We start from the raw sequence: 20,038 nt of genomic DNA on the forward strand, positions 1-20,038 counted from the left end.
ACAATATAATGTTTGAAGCACGAAATTATATATAATGTTTGAGTGGGGCAGAATTGAAACAATGTGAAAATGAAGAAAGAAATTGATGGAAAAGAGTAGAAATGGGGCGCCACACTCTTTCTATGGTTTATAAAGGATGATAAGCCTAAATGAAGATCACCACAAGAAACTTGGTTTCTTGATAAGATCAAAGTAAGGTTCAATCCAGAACCAAAGGAGCAATGCTCTCAAATCACACAAAGAGTTTAACAAAATTCAACTTGTTTTTCATTCATATTTAGCTCCTTATTTATAGGTAAAAGGTAGCTTACAATATTAACTCAAGAAATTCTACAACTTCAGCCCACTAGCTAGTCAATAATGGTTTGAAAAAGAAAGGTCACACACTTAAAGGTAGTGGAGAAAGTGGATATTAATTGCCTTGATGAATAATAGCAATTTATAGCCACTTTGATTAATGCATCCCACCTTCCTATTTCTCCTTCATTAAAATATTGACCTCTTGATTTCTTGAGTCCATTATTTAATTATAAATACAAAGATCACGAAAATTCTAAGCTTTAAGAGCTTTAGAATATTTAAAAATATACTAAAAATTAAAAACAAGTGTTTTGGGCCAAAATTTGACAAGCTGGGCCCTAACACGTTTTATTTGGAGCACTTTTTTTTATATGTTTCCTTCCACATGCTTAGTGAACTCATGATCTCATCACTATCGCTCCCCTGGTTCATGTCCTTCATCATCATCATCTAGTTTCATGATATCCTCATCAGGAAAGTCAAACTTCATTGACTGATATTCTTCCAATGGCTGATAAGCAAGATGATCTGCAAGAATACTACCTTTGATGGCTTTCTGTGTGACATACTGGATATCATACTTTGATAAAAGCATTTGCCATCATGCTTGTCTGCCTGTAAGTGCCGGTTTTTCGAAGATGTACTTTATTGGATCCATTTTTGAGATCAATAAGGTAGTGTGAGTAAACACATACTGTCTCAGTCGGCGAGCAACCCATGCCAAAGCACATCAAGTTTTCTCGAGTATTGAGTATCTTGATTCATAATCGGTAAACTTTTTGCTAAGGTAATAAATAGCATGCTCTTTTTGACCAGACTCGTCATGTTGTGCTAGCACACACCCCATAGATCCTTCGAGCACAGTTAAATACATAAGAAATGGTCTCTCGGGAATTGGAGGCACGAGAATTGGTGGCTCTTGGAGATACTGTTTGATCCTTTAAAAGGACTCTTGGCAATGATCGTCCCAACGGATATCTTGATTTTTGCACAGCAGTTTAAAAATGGGTTCACAAGTAGCAGTGAGATGAGAGATGAACCTGGATATGTAATTCAATCTCCCAAAGAACCCACGAACTTCTTTTTCATTCTTTGGTGTTGGCATATTCTGTATTATTTTTACCTTGTCTGAATCTACCTCAATTCCTCGTTGACTTACAATGAACCCAAGTAGTTTACCAGATCAAACCCCAAAGGTGCACTTGTTCGGATTAAGCCTCAACCAGAATTTTCGCAGACGAGCAAACAATTTCTCAAGATAGACCAAATGTTCCTCCTTAGTTTGGGACTTTGCAATCATATCATCGACGTACACCTCGATCTCCTTATGGATCATGTCATGAAAGAGAGTCACCATCGCACGTTGATACGTTGCACCAGCATTCTTAAGACCGAAAGGCATGACCTTGTAACAATAGGTGCCCCAAGGAATGGTAAAAGTCGTCTTCCCCATGTATTTAGGAGCCATATTTATTTTATTATAGCCAGAAAATCCATCCATGAATGAGAACACATAATATTGAGCAGTATTGTCGACAAGCACATCAATATGGGGTAAAGGGAAATCATCCTTCGGACTTGCCCTATTCAGATCTCCATAATCCACGCTGTCATACCCCAAAATTTGCCCTATTGCTATTACATTTTATTAACAGGGACGTAGTACAAATTCTACAAGGGGTGTATATCAAACTAGTGGGCTTGACATCTTGATTGGCAAGCCCATTTCAAAAGAGTAACCATTCTCTAAATTGTCCAATTCAAAAGATAGGAGTATACATTAAGTAAAAGTGTGTATTGAATTAGGGTTATTATTCATAAGAATATGAGGCCCAATTTTAGGATTCAAAATTATTTTTAAACTTGGGTTTTATAAACTTCCTTCGTTTATCTACAATATTTTGGATTTTGTAATTATTTGTTTCTATCAAAAGTATAATAGTTTACTCTTAAACTATTTATATTTTAATAAATAAAAAAATTTGTTTATGCTTCATACACCTTCAATTGGCTTTTTATTACAAATAAATAACATAGCACAATTGGTAAGGAAGCAAGATTTGCAAATAAGAAGTCGCGGGTTCGACTCCCATGAGTGACATTTTCACACTTTTTCTCCTATTTTTACCAATTTTCAAAAAACGGGTTGTTGGGCTTTTGGATATGGGTTATTTATTTTTTGGGATTTTTAACTTAAATTTCTCATTATAAATAGGACCTTTGGCAATCCTATTTGGGGGACCTTCTTTCACTTTCACGTACAATTTTCACAAATTCACTCACACACTTTTTTTTACTACACTTCTCTTCTCTCTTTGAGGGTTTGTCTTAGGGTTCTCTTGAACAACCCTAACCCGCCTTTGTCGATTAACTGACATTGGCCGACAAACCCTTTCCCCCTTTCAAACTCAAATCCCTCCACTCAAACTCAATTGGCCGATGATTACCTATGAGGCCTCCCCCAAAAAAGGGTATCTGGCCATTGTTGTCTCGATCTGACAATGGTCGGCACCCCTAAAAAAGAGTTTCTGGCCATTGTTGTCTCGATCTGACAATGGCCGGCCTCCCATAAAAAAGGGGTTTCTGGCCATTGTTGTCTCGATCTGACAATGGCCCTATCAAAACCTTTAAGGTTTGCTATATATATATATATATATATATATATATATATATATATTGGTTATTTTGTTTTATTTGGTTTTGCCATGGTCATTGTTGTCTCGATCTGACAATGGCCTTATCAAAACCTTTGAGGTTTTGCCCTTTTGGTTAATATTTGGTCAACCCCTTTGATTTTAAATAAATAATTTTTCTGGTAATATATAATAAAGCTTTTTTTATAAAACCTAAACCTAAAGATTAAATGGGTCCCCTTGAGTACAAGGGAGGCAAAGGGTGCCTAACACCTTCCCTTTGCCTAATTAACCTACTTACCCAAAATCTCTCAAGGGTTTCTCACTTTCCCAAATAAAGTGGGTGGCGACTCCGTTTGAACGTAAATTTTTAAGCAGGTTGCTACACACGCACATACGCACCTTCTCATCTTTCTTAGGAACAAGCACGATGTTCGCGATCCACGGAGGATTTTCACACATAGATAGGAAACCAGCATTCAACTGTTTTTCAACTTCTTCCTTGATCTTCAAAGCCATATCAGGTCGAGTTATTCGCGGTTTCTGCTTTATGGGCGAACATTTTGGTTTGAGCGGTAACCTGTGCATGACTATATCAGTGTCCAAACCAGGCATGTCTTCATACGACCAGGCGAAGATGTCGACGTAACTCGAAGCAATTCAATTAACCCCTTCTTTACATCACTTTGCAAAACGGCCCTTATCTTGACTTCTTTCTTTACTTTTTCTGTACCGAGTTTGATGATTTCTATGGCTTCTTGATGTGGCTGAATGGACTTCTCTTCTTGTCTTAAAAGTCTTTCCAGTTCCTCAGAAACTTCACAATCTTCCCCACTATCTTCGTCAGTATGGTCAATTGGATTCTCAAGGATATTAAGACATGGAACAGTAGCATCATCATTTTTGATGGAATCCGAGTCGGATTTGCACGATGGATGATTCATGCTTTAGAATGCGACATAAAGAAGAATGAAAGAAATGGAACAGTAATTGTATGCGAAATTGCGATTTTTATTCATCATTAAACAAAAATTGAAACATATGGGGCGCCCTTTTCTACAAGATGTTGGCATGCCTTGGGCACAACATGCGACTTATTGAAACAGAAAAATTACATTTCCATAAAAACAACTTTGGGGACGCCCATCATGATCCAATTGTTGAGTTCCTGATCGGGTGCAGCTTGGTAGATAAATCTGGAGAGATATTCACTATCATCGTCATCACCCACTGCAAGAATCTGACCTTATGAGCTGGGACCAGCACTGAAAAACACTTCGGAGATCGGGGGGATCTACTTCCTTTCAGGTGTCAAATTGAACTGAGCAGAGGAGGAGGGTTGATATCAGAGACCGAACTTATCCTGCTTTTCACGTACGTCAATCACCTTGCCCCAAGCATCACGAGGGACTCCAGCTTCCAAAAGGGCCTTGGCATGACTCAAAGAAGATAAAGGCACCTCAGATTTCTTTTTACCTTCAAACACAGGAAATCTGTCAACCGACACAATTTCTAAGGCTTGGAAGGGAGTTTCATGCATTTCTCTGTCCCCTTCCACATAATGGTGCATTGTCAGATTGTTGATTACCACATCTTCCTCACCGGTGATCACAACAATTTTGTCACTCACAATGAATTTCAAACACTGATGAAGGGTAGATGTCACAGCTCCTACCGCATGGATCCAAGGACGACCCAAGAGGCAAGTATACGAAGGACGAATATCCATAACATAGAAGGCAATATAGAATGTGTAAGGACCAATCTTGACAGGTAGATCAATTTCTCCTTCTACGGACCTTCTAGAACCATCAAACACTCGGACACTCATAGTACAAGGCCTCATCATGACCCCATCCATACTCAGCTTGAACAAAGTGGCCTTAGGTATCACATTAAGGGAAGACCCTGTATAAATCAAAACTCGAGACAACACAGTATTCAAACACCTTATAAAGATATGCAATTCTTTGTTGTATGCTCTACCTTCAGGTGGGAGCTCGTCATCACAAAAACCCAAACAATTGCCAGCAGCAATATTGGTTACAACCCCTTCGAACTGAGGCACAGTAATGTCTTGAGTAACATGAGCAGAGCCTAGGATCTTCATCAAAGTGTTTCGGTGAGCCTCTGAATGCACCAGAAGAGAGAAGATGGAAATCTTAGCCTGAGTTTGGTCCAACTGATCAACCACTTTATAATAACTTTTCTTAATAATTCGCAGAAGCTGCTCAGCATCTTGTGTAGTACTAGATTTAGGCGGATCGACAAAAACTTGCTTACCCTTAGTCTGAGCATTAACATCCTTGTTGGTCTCTTTGGGAAGTGGCGGTGGAGCAGCAAAGATTTTGCCACTACGAGTGATACCACTAGTTCCAGCAATATTAGTGTCGTCTGGGTTACCCACCAGAGGATAATCATGTTTCTTTCCTCGAATTTACACCACATTATAACTCCTAGGAACCGCCTTTGAATTGCCAACTGAGGGAGAAATTAGGGATGAAGTTGAGGGAGCTTGAGAATGAATAACCAAATGAGTAGTTAGAGCCTGAATCAACAGAGGAGTACCTTGAGCTCTCGACACATTCGCAGGATAGTAAGGAATTTCCAAAGTAGCCACATCTTCATCAAAAACAACTCTTTCAACTCTGAGAATACCTTCGTCCATCATCTTCTGAATTTCATCTCTCAATCTAGCACACTCTTCTGGATTAGAGGAACATTGTAAACAAAAGTCGTGGAGCTCATGCAAGACCCCTTGTTGCATAAGACGTTCTTTAACAGTTGCAAGTGACATCTTAATCTCATCAACATCAGTTACCAAGACTTGTTCATCGCACAATTCAATGGCATTGGTCGTACCTGCGTGGGGAGGCATAGGATTATACAACATATTGGGACCAGTAGGAGTGAATGAAATAATCTTGTCATCAATGAGATCCTGAACTTTGCATTTCAATGCTCTACACTTTTCAATCGTGTGGCCTGGAGCCCGTGAATGAAATTCACATCGAGCATTAGCATCATATCCCGGTGGAAGAGGGTCAGGTGGGGGACCAAGTTCGCGAAGCTGGACCAACTGATTAGCAAGAAATTGAGGAAGAAGCTGAGCATATGGCATCGGAACTAGGTCTATACGCCTTTCAGGATATCTTTGTCTCTGTGGAGCTCCTTTACCTTGATGTCTAGGATTTTGCAGGCGATTTTTAGGAGGAGCAAATTGTGGTTATGGTATGAAAGGCTGTTGATGAGCTACCCAAGGTTGTGAAAGTGCAGCAGCATATGCCTGAGGAACATATTGACCAGGAACAACAATAGGCATTGGATAATATGAAGGTTGAGCAGCAAAATAGGCAGGGGCTTTGCCTTTGTCAATAGAAGCAGTACTAGTCTCACCCTCCTTCTTTTTAACAAACCCTGAGTACGGTTTCTTGCCATTACCATTATTGTTGTTAGAACTAGAAGTACCTTGGATTGTACCAGATTTAACACAATTCTCAACCCGTTCTCCGATAATAACCACGTCAGAGAAAGAAGAAGAAGTATTACTGATCATATGTTGAAGATACGGCCATTTCAAAGTTCCCATAAACAAATCAATCAATTCACGTCCAGAAAAGGAGGTTGGACTCGAGCAGCAAGTTCACGCCACCTCTGGGTGTACTCGTTAAAGTATTCCTTATGCTTTTGTGACATATTCTGAAGCTGAGCGCAACTAGGAGCCCTAGCAGTGTTATAGTGGTAATTGTAACACCCCATATTTTCCTTAATTAATTTAAATTGGAATTTAATTATTTATTAAAATTATTTGGCATTTGACTGAATTTAATTGAAGAATTATGGAAAAAGGAGTTATTAGGCTTGGTGTTGTGATTAGTAAGAGAGGGGTGCTAAGTGATAGGCCTATACTAAGTGGATTTTATTCTTTCATAAAATAGAGAAGTTGAGAAAAGAAGAAAAATAGAAGCAAAACAGGAGAAAGGAGAATACGTGAAAGAGGAGCAGAAGAGGAAGAGGACCAACCAAGAATTCTTGATTAAGGTAAGGGGGACTCTCCGATTAGCATCTCTTATCGTATTTTAGATGATAATACTGATTAGGAATATTATTTAGGTCAACTGGATTGTATGTTTAGGTTTTGGGGTTTTGGGAGATTTAGGTTGTTTTTATTGAATTGATGTAATTGATGAATTGATGAATGGTTTTGGTGTTAGATGACCTCTAAAATGTGTTATAACTGTAGTATATTATGTTAATTGATGATATTTTGGTGTGGGAACTGTTGTGGTGCGATTAGATTGAGATTGGGAGAGGAAAGATGTCAAAAAGCGCAGAAAAATTCGGCATAAAAGCAGCATGCGTCAACCTATAGTTTCCTAAAAGACCAGCATGAATCGACTCATGGGTCGACCTGAGCAAACCCAAGGGGGATAGGAATTTCTGTGCGTCGATCTGAAGAAGTTGTGAGCATGAACAAATTTTCCGAAGGTCATAACTTTCAAACCGTATGTCCGTTTTTAGTGCCGTTTTGAGCATGATGAACCTTATGAGATAACCTATATGTTTAAATGATGAAATGAGGTGTAACTTTCAATTAAATTGGAATCATGAGTTTATTGTTTGATGAATGATGTAGTGTGTTTATATGTGATGAGATGTGTTAATACATGTTATGTTTGAAGCAATAATCATGTGATGATTTATGAGTTGTATGATGATGATGATGATTTATGAGTTGTATGATGAAGCAATAAGCATGCTTGATAATGATAATGATGATGATGGTAAGAGATGAGACGATGATGTTCATCGGATCGACGATGTTATAAGTATGTTGTATATGTTTGCATTCATTCATAATCATACATTTGAGGGCTGAATCCGAACGATTTGTGGATTCAGCAAAGGGCATAATTCCCATTGTGAGGAATTTGGGCTGGCAGGGCCGTATCTTGAAGATGTTGGATCGGTCGGTGGGTTATTCTCATTGATGATGTTTGGTACCACATGCATAGTGTCAATTCATTCATATGCATGATTTTCATAACATGATTGAATGTGTTTCATTGTTATGAGTCAATTATGTGTTGGTTGTGTTCTTGTTGAATTGTCTGAGTGTGATACAATTGGGTGAATAATATAAATATGATGTGTTATTATTTACGATGCAATAATATTTTTTAATTGCAATGAGACTCACCCTTACATGTTGTCATTTTCAGATTGAGGATAGCGGCTTTTAAGACCTGGTGAGGATTAGCTCATGAGTCAGTGCGTTTAGTTTAATGTTAAGTGTCATGCTGTGATATTGTAACACTGAGGAATGAGATGTTTTGAGTTTATGTTTATGACTCTATTTATTTTATTTGAGTTTTGGTGGTATATAGTTTTCTAAAGATGTTGAACTCTTCCGTATAACTGATTTCCCGCTGTGTTAACATGAGTAGTTATGAATTGTGTTGGATTTCCTCAATGAATGCATGACATAGACGTATGATGTTTGTTTTAAATTTGAATTGTGGCACCCTTGTTTCATGTACTCTGAATAATTTATTTAATTGTCGCGGGGTTTAGAAGGGTGTTACAATAGTGGTATCAGAGCAGAGTCGGTCATCGTGACCAGAGTCTTGTGTCAGTCTTCCTTGTGTATGCGACTAGTGCGGGTTAAACATTATCGATACTTTTGTTCTGACTAAATTGTTTGTGTTTTAAGTAGAGAAATGGCTGGAAGAGGTGGGAGAAACGACGATGCAATTGCTGAGGCCTTGGGCATGATTGCTGGTATGCTGGGAGGAAACCCCAATGGAGCTGGGATTGGAGCTGACAGGCAATTGGGAAATTTTCAGAGGAACAACCCTCCCTTGTTCAAGGGAACTCATGATTCAGAAGGTGCTCTGAAGTGGCTGAAGGAGATCGAAAGGATTTTTCAGAGTCATTGATTGTGTTGAGGACCTGAAAGTGAGGTATGGAAATCACATGTTGTCGGAAGAAGCTGATGACTGGTGGGTTACTATGAGAGCTGAGCTGGACGCTGATGGTATAGCTATTACTTGGGCTATATTCAAGAGGGAATTTCAGAGGAAGTACTTTCCTGAAGATGGCCGGGGAAGGAAATGGATTGGGTTTCTGGAGCTGAGACAAGGTGATATGACAGTTCCTGAGTACGCTGCCAAGTTTGTAGAGTTGGCGAAGTATTACACTCCGTACCACAATGACGAGGCTGGTGAGTTCTCGAAATGCATCAAATTCGAGAAAGGTCTCCGTGATGAGATTAAGCAAGGTATCATATATCAGAGGATTCGACGGTTTGCTGACTTAGTTGACTATAGTAGGATATTTGAGGAAGATAATATCAAGATGAAGTCATCTCACTCTCGCGAGTTAGTTGACATAAAAGGTAAGAAGCATATGGATAGAGGTAAGCCATATGGTAAAGGTAAAGTTGTTGACTGGAAGAAGCCTAGTGGGGGAGACTCCAGTGCTCTTGTCAGATGCTACAACTGTGGCGAGGTTGGACACCGTAAAAATGAATGCAAGCCTGATCAGAAGAAATGCTTCAAGTGTGACAAAGTGGGCCATGTTGCTGCTGATTATAAGAAGAAGGTTATGACTTGCTACAACTGTGGTGAAGAGGGTCACATTAGCCCACAGTGTCCTAAGTCAAAGTAGAACTAATCTGGAGGAAAGGTTTTTGCTTTGTCTGGGTCGGAAACCACTCCTAACGACCGATTGATTAAAGGTACGTGTTTCATTTATGGCACACCTTTAGTTGCAATTATATATACTGGGGCAACTCATTCTTTTATTTCATTGGATTGTGCTAAGAAATTGAGCTTAGAAATATCTGACATTAATGGAAGTATGGTTATTGACACTCCTGCGTCGGGTTCACTAACTACTTCGTCTGCTTGTTTGAGTTGTCCGGTCGATATTTTTGGTAGAGAATTCGGAACGGACTTAGTGTATCTTCCGTTGAAACAACACTATGTAATCCTAAGAATGAACTAGTTGGAATTCAACCGCGTTCATATCAACTACTTTACGAAGACGGTGTTATTCCCCGAGACTATTAATGCGGACGATCTGACTATGACTACTAGACAAGTGAAGGAGGCAGTTAAGAACGGTGCAATAATGTATATGTTGTTTGCGTTGATGAAATCGAAAGAGAAGATGGTGAGTAGTGAACTACCAGTAGTACGAGACTTTCCAGAAGTTTTTCTAGAAGATGTGAACGAGTTACCACCGGAAAGAGAGGTAGAGTTTGCTATTGAATTAGTTCCAGGAACTAGTCCAGTGTCAATGACACCATATCGTATGTCACCATCTGAGTTGGTCGAATTGAAGAAAAAATTCGAAGAGTTGCTTGAAAAGAAATTCATTCAACCGAGTGTTTCTCCGTGGGGTGCGCCGGTATTGTTGGTAAAGAAGAAAGAGGGCTCTATGAGACTGTGTGTAGATTACTGATAATTAAACAAAGTTACTATCAAGAATCGGTATCCATTGCCGAGGATTGATGATTTAATGGATCAGCTAGTTGGAGCGTGCGTATTTAGTAAGATTGATCTGAGGTGTGGGTATCACCAAATTTGAGTGAAGGAGGACGATATTCAGAAGACGGCATTAAGAACGAGGTATGGTCATTACGAGTATTTGGTAATGCCGTTTGGGGTTACTAATGCACCTGGTGTTTTCATGGAATATATGAATAGGATCTTCCATCCTTATCTTGATAAATTTGTGGTAGTATTTATAGATGATATTCTGATATATTCTAAGAACGAAGAAGAGCATGCGGAACACGTCAGAATTGTGTTAGAGCTGTTGAAAGAAAAGAAACTTTTCGCCAAATTGTCAAAGTGTGAGTTTTGGTTGGATGAAGTTAGTTTTCTTGGACATGTGATTTCTAAGAGTGGTATTGCTGTTGATCCTACGAAGATAGAAGCGGTGTCTCAGTGGGAAGCTCTGAAATTAGTGTCGGAAATTCGTAGTTTTCTTGGTCTTACAGGTTACTATAGAAAGTTTATAGAAGGATTTTTAAAGTAAGCATTGCCGTTAACTACATTGATGAGGAAGGGTCAAGCGTTTATCTGGGATTCATAATTTGAAGAAGGGTTCCAAGAGTCGAAGAAGAGGTTGACTAGCGCTCCTATCTTGATTTTGCCGAATCCGACAGAATCATTTGTGGTATACTGTGACGCATCACTGATGGGTTTAGGTTGTGTATTGATGCAGAATCAACAAGTGGTCGCTTATGCGTCGAGGCAACTCAAAGTGCATGAGAGGAATTATCCGACTCATGATTTAGAGTTAGCAGCTGTGGTTTTTGTTTTAAAGTTGTGGCGACATTATTTGTATGGTTCGAGATTCGAAGTGTTTAGTAATCATAAGTGTATGAAGTATCTCTTTGATAAGAAGAAGCTTAATACGAGGCAGAGAAGGTGGCTAGAATTCCTTAAAGATTATGATTTTGGTTTGAATTACCATCCAGGTAAGGCAAACGTGGTTGCTGATGCGTTGAGCAGGAAGTCCTTGCATATGTCTATGCTAATGGTGAAAGAATTGGACTTAATTAAGCAGTTTAGAGATTTTAGTTTGGTATGTGTAGGCACTTCTAATAGTGTTAAATTGGATATGTTAAAGCTGTCTAGCGGTATCCTTGAAGAGATCAGAGAGGGTAAGAAAGTTGATGTCGAATTGATCGATAAGTTGACTTTGATTAATCAAGGAAAAGGCGGTGAATTCAGAATTGACGAGAATGGTATAATGAGGTTTGGTGATAGAGTCTGTGTTCCTGATGTTGCTAAACTCCGAAAGAATATTTTGGAAGAAGGACACCGTAGTGGATTGAGCATTCATCCTGGTGCTACCAAGATGTATCATAACTTGAATAAGTTGTTTCGATGGCCTGGAATGAAGAAGGAAATTGCAGAGTTTGTTTATTCTTGTTTGACATGCCAGAAGTCAAAAGTTGAACATCAAAAGCCATCTGGGTTTATGCAACCACTGTTCATTCCTGAATGGAAGTGGGATAACATATCAATGGACTTTGTTTCGGGTTTGCCGAGAACTGTTAGGAATTGGGAGGCTATCTGGGTGGTTGTGGACAGGTTGATGAAATCTGCACATTTCATACCGGTAAGAATGGATTATCCGATGGAGAAGTTGGCTCAATTGTATATTGAAAAGATAGTTAGTCTGCACGATATTCCTTCAAGTATCGTGTCTGACAGAGATCTGAGATTTACGTGTATGTTCTGGGAAGGTTTGCAGACGGATTTGGACACTGAGTTGAGATTGAGTTCTGCTTATCATCTGCAGACTGACGGACAAACTGAAAGGACGACTCAATCGTTAGAAGATTTGTTGCGTGCTTGTGTGTTAGAGAAAGGTGGTACGTGGGACAATTATTTACCGTTGATTGAGTTTACCTACAACAATAGTTATCATTCGAGCATTGGTATGGCTCTGTTTGAGGCTTTGTATGGTAGGAGATGTAGGACGCCGTTGTGTTGGTACGAATCTGGTGAGAGTGTTGTGATCGGGCCAGAAATTGTACAACAAACTACAGAAAAGATTAAGATGATTCAGGAGAAAATTAAAGCTTCTCACAGTCGTCAGAAGAGTTATCACGACAAGAGAAGGAAGACACTTGAGTTTCAAGAGGGAGATTGTGTATTTATGAGAGTTACTCCTATGACGGGTATTGGTCGAGCGTTGAAGTCAAAGAAGTTGACATCGTGTTTCATTGGTCCGTTTCAGATTTCTGAAAGAGTATGGGAAGTAGCCTATCGTATTGCTTTACTGCTGATGCTTGCAAATTTGCATGATGTATTTCATGTGTCTCAGTTGAGGAAATACATTGTGAATCTGTCCCATGTGATCCAAGTAGACGATGTACAGGTGAAAGACAACTTGACGGTTGAGGCTTTACCTGTGAGGATTGAAGATCGAAAGCTGAAGCAATCACGTGGCAAAGAGATAGCTTTGGTCAGAGTAGCTTGGGGAGGACCGGCTGATGGAAATGTTACCTGGGAGCTGGAAAGCCAGATGAAAGACTCTTATCTGGAACTCTTTACTTGAGGTATGTTTTCGAGTATGAAAACTCTTTTAGCGGGGGAGAGTTGTTACACCCCATATTTTCCATAATTAATTTAAATTGGAATTTAACTATTTATTGGAATTATTTGGCATTTGACTGGATTTACTTGAGGATTTTGGAAAAAGGAGTTATTGGGCTTGGTGTTGTGATTAGTAAGAGAGGGGTGCTAAGTGATAGACCTATACTAAGTGGATTTTATTCTTTCATAAAATAGAGAAGTTGAGAAAAGAAGAAAAATAGAAGCAAAAGAGGAGAAAGGGGAATACGTAAAAGAGGAGCAGAAGAGGAAGAGGACCAACCAATAATTCTTGAATAAGGTAAGGGGGGACTCTCCGATTAGCATCTCTTATCGTATTTTAGATGATAATACTGATTAGGAATATTACTTAGGTCAATTGGATTGTATGTTTAGGTTTTGGGGTTTTGGGAGATTTTGGTTGTTTTTATTGAATTGATGTAATTGATGAATTGATGAATGGTTTTGGTGTTAGATGACCTCTAAAATGTGTTATAACTGTAGTATATTATGTTAATTGATGATATTTTGGTGTGGGAACTGTTGTGGTGCGATTAGATTGAGATTGGGAGAGGAAAGATGTCAAAAATCGAAGAAAAATTCTGCATAAACGCAGCATGCGTCGACCTATGAAACTCATGCGTCGACCTATAGGTTCCCAAAAGACCAACATGAGTCGACTCATGGGTCGACCTGAAGAAGTTGTGAGTCGACTCACAGCATTCAAATTTTTTACAAATTTTCTAAAGGTCATAACTTTCAAACCATATGTCCGTTTTTAGTGTCGTTTTGAGCATGTTGAACCTTACGAGATAGCCTATGTGTTTAAATGATGAAATGAGGTGTAAATTTCAATTAAATTGGAATCATGAGTTTATTGTTTGATGAATGATGTAGTGTGTTTATATGTGATGAGATGTGTTAATACATGCTATGTTTGAAGCAATAATCATATGATGATTTATGAGTTGTATGATGATGACAATTGGATGGTATTTGAATGATGCTAATATATATTTAAGCATGCTTGATAATGATGATGATGATGGTAAGAGATGAGACGATGATGTTCATCGGATCGACGATGTTATAAGTATGTTGTATATGTTTGCATTCATTCATAATCATACGTTTGAGGGCTGAACACGAACGTTGTGTGGATTCAGCGAAGGGCATAATTCCCATTATGTGGAATTTGTGCTGAGAGGCCGTATCTTGAAGATGTTGGATCGGTCGGTGGGTTATTCCCATTGATGTTGTTTGGTACCACATGCATTGTGTCAGTTCATTCATATGCATGATTTTCATAACATGATTGAATGTGTTTCAGTGTTATGAATCGATGATGTGTTGGTTGTGTTCTTGTTGAATTGTCTGAGTGTGATATAATTGGGTGAATAATATAAATATGATGTGTTATTATTTACGATGCAATAATATTTGTTAATTGCAATGAGACTCACCCTTACATGTTGTCATTTTCAGATTGAGGATAGCGGCTTTTAAGACTTGGTGAGGATTAGCTCATGAGTTAGTGTGTTTAGTTTAGCGTCAGGTGTCATGCTCTGATATTGTAACACTAGGGAATGAGATGTTTTGAGTTTATGTTTATGACTCTATTTATTTTATTTGAGTTTTGGTGGTATATAGCTTTAAAAAGATGTTGAACTATTCCGTATAACTTATTTTCCGCTGTGTTAACATGAGTAGTTATGAATTGTGTTGGATTTCCTCGGTGAATGCATGACATAGACGTATGATGTTTGTTTTTCAATCTGAATTGTGGCACCCTTGTTTCATGTACTCAGAATAATTTATTTAATTGCTGCGGGGCTTAGAAGGGTGTTACAATAATGTTTCAAGAAAGCATCAGCAAGCTCTCCCCAAGTACGAATATGAGTCCGTTCAAGTTGCATGTACAATTCTAATAGAGCCCCAGTAAGCAATTAAATAAATGGATAAGCCATGGCTCGTTGTCAGTAAGAAATGGATAAGCCATGGCTCGTTGTCAGCATGAGCCGCCATCTTGCGGCAATAAGAAAGGGGATGAGTCTCTAGGCATGTGACACCTTTGTATTTGTCGAAGTCGGGCACTTTGAACTTCGGAGGAATGACAATCCCAGGAACTAGGCTCAAAGCAGCAGTATTGAAGCTAGAAGTCTTGGCAACCTCAATGGCCTTGAGACACTCCTCAAGAGCACGATACATTCTATCCGTTTCAGTCAGATCAACAGTAAGATCTTGATGAAGGTCAATAACATTGTGATGATCGTCCATCACTTTAGGAACACCCTCAACTGGAACCTCCACAGTTTTCGCCCCCCCATTAGTAGAAGTGGTCGGAGCATCCTTGGTAAGTTTAACGATGCTCTGTCTGAGCTCCTCCTGCCTCTGAATAATAGCATGGAGAGTCTCCAAGAGTTGGTTCATCCTCTCCCCCATAGTGTCCGTGTCCTTATAAAGTCCAGCCTGATTCTGTTCAAGATGGTCCACCATTCTCCTCTGATTTCTCCTTGTACGATACGGATGTAGGGAAGTTAGTTTCGTTGATGAAGGAAAAATCTGTTGAAAGGGACCCTAATTAGTTTTTGAAACGGAACCCTGAAATGCGATATGATAGTATGAATGTGTGAGTGCATGTGTGCATATAATGTGATGTGCCATTTTCAGAGTATCCAATTTTTTTTTATTATCGATCAAGAATAAATAACAACGTGATATAAGACAAGCATCAAGAAAAAAACAAAAGACTCGTTTTTTCATTCATAATAAACTTTTAAACTTGGGCAAGCCCATACCCAAGCAAGATAGTTCGATACAAGAAAATAGAGGCCTCATCCAACAATTCTGGTGGTGATCCTGAAATACAGACTCAAACATTATTCCATATCTGTATAAAATAATGGCTCTCCCTGTTTGAAGTGCTCGTCGCTCCATTTCTTGATCTCTTCAAACAACTTCTTGGTTTGTTCTCGGTTGCTCCCTTTGACGAAACTCTAGATCACCACGTCTTTTCGAAAAAGTTGTCCATCTAACTTCTTGCATTGGGCTATTAGGCCCTCACATTCTTTGCATTCTGGAAGAGGATTTTTCTCAAGTGTACTTTCCATCCCCGGTATCTGATTTTCGAGCCTTGCATTCTCTTCTGTTACTCGGGACATGCGAAGGTGGCTCCCTTTGAGTTGAGTCTCAACTGCTATCCTTTGGGTCGTCTCTACTTCCAGCTTCTTTTTCAGACTCTTCACCTTAGCCCTAGCTTCTTTCTCTATCTTGAGTTTGTAAGCTTTCAAATCTTCCTTGTACTCTCGCTTGAGCCTCTCTTCTGCTTCTTTTATGGCCTTTTCCATGATCTTCTGGTGATCCTCAACAAAAACAGCAGTAAGCCTTTCACCCCTTTCAGTTCTAGTCCTCTTTTGAACCCTGGAAGATTCTCCTTTTAGCATCTTGACCTAATGTGCCAATTCTGTTAGACGATAAGGTGGGTCTAGAGGGGGGTGAATAGACCACCGTTTTCAAATTTTACCGAATATTTGTGTTTAAAACTTTGTTACCTCAGAAACAAACAAATCGTCTAGAACGATCAAGCTATTGGATGCCGGGTATGCGTGAACAAAACCAAATGAAGAAATTAATGAAACAAAATTTTGCAATTTGACGTAATTACCAATTTGTTAATCTACACACAATATGTAATTACTCACAATCAACTATTTAACAAAAACTTAGCAAAAGTTGTATTTGGAATTTTATCAAACACTTGGTGAGCACTTTTCACCAAGTTTCATCTTTTGATCAAATACGAATTTCACCATAAATAATTACTAAAAGATAAAGCGAAAACAAGAAAGAACGCAGTATTTGTTTAGGCAGTTCCCCTTGTCGTCCTCGCGTAGGATACGTCTGCCCCTAATTCCAAATGGAATTAGGATAATATGTATTGAATGCAAATTGTTTAACAAGAAAAGAGTTTACCAATCACCAACTACAATTATGCAGTAAAATTGAAACTAAACACTTCTCTCCCCTTAATTCAAGTAGAACCATGTGATTATCGACGATCTTGATGAATCTAGACCCCGATCCTTCCTTCCCTATTCTCCAGTTGCTGCTAGCTTGTTGAGCGAATCACAAATCCCTCAAACCCTTAAGCACGGTTGGATAATTGTGAAGCGAAGCAATCGTCAAAAAACCCCAAATCACACTTGATCTTGGAGGACAAAACCCTAAGGTTTTATTCAAGAAAAACCCACGAACTCTCAACTCGATCAAGAACCGAATCTACCGTCGAACATTATCAACTCACGTTCCTCACCATGATTGATAAAGATTGTTATGTGTGATTATCAATCGATGAGTGAAAGGTTGAAGATGATGAGAGCGTTGTGTCAATTTTCACTTTTCTTGTTTACTATGAAATGATCAAAGAATGTATTTATATGTTCTCAAACACAAGGCACAAATAACATCGGCAAAAACCAATTTCTGGAGCGGTGAGTCGACCTCCCCCACTGAGAGAGTCGACCTGTGCTAAGTCTGGGCGCATACAACAAGTGTGTGTCGACATGAAGATGTTTATGTGTCGACCTCAAGGTCGACCAATGGTGACCCGAGGCTGCATCAAATTTGTCATGTGTCGACCTGAAAGAGGCCATGCATCGATGCATGCTGTTCTATGAAGAATCACCAGATGAGTCGACTTGAGGGTCAACCTGTAGCTACCCAAGGCACACCCAAATTTACATGAGTCGACCTATAGGATGCATGAGTCGGCCTGAGTTTTCTAACTTTTCCATGAACTCTATTTTTAAGTCAGTGTGTCGACCTACATAGAGAGTGAGTCGACCTATTCCTGAATTATGTCCAAAATTTCCATTTCGTGATGTTTCTTCTTGTTTCTTTTGTTGGCATGTTGACTTGTGGGTTCACCAATATTGAGTAGAAAGTTTTGTCATCGTTAATACTCATTGTTGCTCTCACATACCCCCCCCCCCTTTTTGATGATGGCAAAACTTGTCAATTTGTCCTTATGAGTCAACCAAAGACTCAAGACAATTCTTGCATCATTACTTCAAGAAGAATATACACATGGAGAGTTTTCCTCCCCCTGTCTTGATGCACCCCTGAAATGGTCAGCTTTCAAATACCTTCTCCCCCTTTAACAACATCAAAAAGGAACCAAGAAACGCGTGAGAGAGAATACAATAGTCATTTATCTATGATCATAACATCTGCAATATACATTCATAATCTCTAACTATCAATCACATAAAAGGATAGAAGAGAAGAAATTAAAAAGAAGGGAGAATAATATAAATAAAAACATCAAATATGAGCATAAGCTCTATTTCTTATCCTTACAAACAAACACAAAGTAGCAGCAAGGAATATCCAAACATAAGATTAAAAAAATAAACAAGCAAACATTGTTCGCATAAAATGCAAATGACATACAAATGGCAAAGATCCTAGGCATCATCATTTCCATCTCCCTCTTGCGGTGGCGGTGAAGCTTGTGTTACAAGAAAAGGATAGTATTGCATGAAGTTGTTGGTGAAGGAGTTAAAATTGTTTGCTTGAGATTCTATCATCCCATACAAGGTGTTGTACCGCTATTCTTGAATGGTGGAGTAGGCCGTGAATTGTTCGCCTTGCTCTGTGACACGAGTGGTCAAGGCAGAGAGGCGCTCATTCATGAGATTTTGATTCTCCACCTGTTGAAGTCGCATGGTCTCAAACAAGTGTATAATGTGTGAGCTGTCTCCACCCGGAGCTTCATTGTCATCTTCATCCATAGACTCAGCATTTTCCTTATCACCTTCATTCAATTCATTTTCTTCATTGCTAGTCCCCCTTTGAAGATCAGCATTAGTGCTCCTAACCACAATCCTATACTCCTTCATATTTTTGTCCCAAAAATACCCCATCATATTGATAGTTTTTTTTAGTAAATTCTTGGTTGGGAGGAATTTGTAGCATAGGGAGATTTGGAACATTGATGTTGGCTTTGTTCAGCACAAGTTGAATGAAAGATGCATAGCATAATGCGGTTCCTCTTCCTGATTCCTTCAAATCAAACATTCGTTTAGCAAAATAGTGAGGCCAATTCACCATAATCATGTTTTGGATTAACCAAATTAAATGAACTTCAGATTAATCAACACGAGAATAGCCACCACTCTTGGGGCGAATGATACGTGACACAATCCATTGAAGGATCCGATCAAGCGGTTTCAAAAATCTGGTAGTAATGTTTCTTGGAAATAGGTTGCTTTGGACCACATTTTCAAGATAGGGACACCTTAGCATAGAGTTTAAGGCTACTTTAAAATCATATCCCTCAACTAGATTGGTGTCGGTTATTTTCATAGCTACCGGACTTGGAGGAAATAGTCCAACTTCCAAATATTTTCAGTCACAACATATATATTTGTTCCCATTTTGTAACGAAAAATACTACCTTCAAATTCATCCTGCATGCTATTGTAGAACATTTTGACTAATTCTTCATTGTAATCATGACACAACTCTAAGAAGGTACCCAATTTTTGAAAGTTTAACAGATCCATTATCTCATCAAGATGTAGTCTTCCTAAAGTTCCACTATAAAGCAAAAATTGTTTGACAACTTTCCTCTTCCTAAAATCAGATCCATATGACTCAACCACATCATCAAAGAGATAAGATAAAGGTGTTACCGGATTTTGTCGTTGAGATGAGCCACTTCCCCTCAGCAATCTCTTCTTGTTAGGTCTTGGGGAAGCCATAGATGGAGATTGAAGTTGAGTTTGGAGCAAGATGAGGATTTTGGTTTTTAGGGTTTTTGTTATGTGTGTCGGCGCAAAAAGGGAGAGGAGAATGAGCCAGGAGAACACAGCCATTTATTTAAAAGAAATTGGAAGTTTGCGCACGATGCATCGACCTATGCAGGTCATGCGTCGATGCATAAACCTGAAATTTTAAAAAAAAAAATTCTATGAATGGGTCGAC

The 20,038-nt window shown here is 38.9% G+C and overlaps 1 protein-coding gene across 1 annotated transcript; it reads right to left on the reverse strand.

Annotated features, from left to right (window-relative positions):
• Nucleotides 1-4,278: 4,278 nt before the first annotated feature.
• On the reverse strand, nt 4,279-6,054 carry LOC131597320 (uncharacterized). The gene is made up of 3 exons (XM_058870024.1): nt 5,464-6,054; nt 4,666-5,358; nt 4,279-4,578 (listed from the first exon to the last, which is right to left on the reverse strand). Exons 1-3 carry the CDS (start codon nt 6,052-6,054, stop codon nt 4,279-4,281), a joined length of 1,584 nt encoding a protein of 527 aa, XP_058726007.1.
• Between the last annotated feature and the right edge of the window lie 13,984 nt (nt 6,055-20,038).

Source organism: Vicia villosa, linkage group LG4, assembly GCF_029867415.1.
Source record: "Vicia villosa cultivar HV-30 ecotype Madison, WI linkage group LG4, Vvil1.0, whole genome shotgun sequence".
Classification (NCBI taxonomy): domain Eukaryota; kingdom Viridiplantae; phylum Streptophyta; class Magnoliopsida; order Fabales; family Fabaceae; genus Vicia; species Vicia villosa.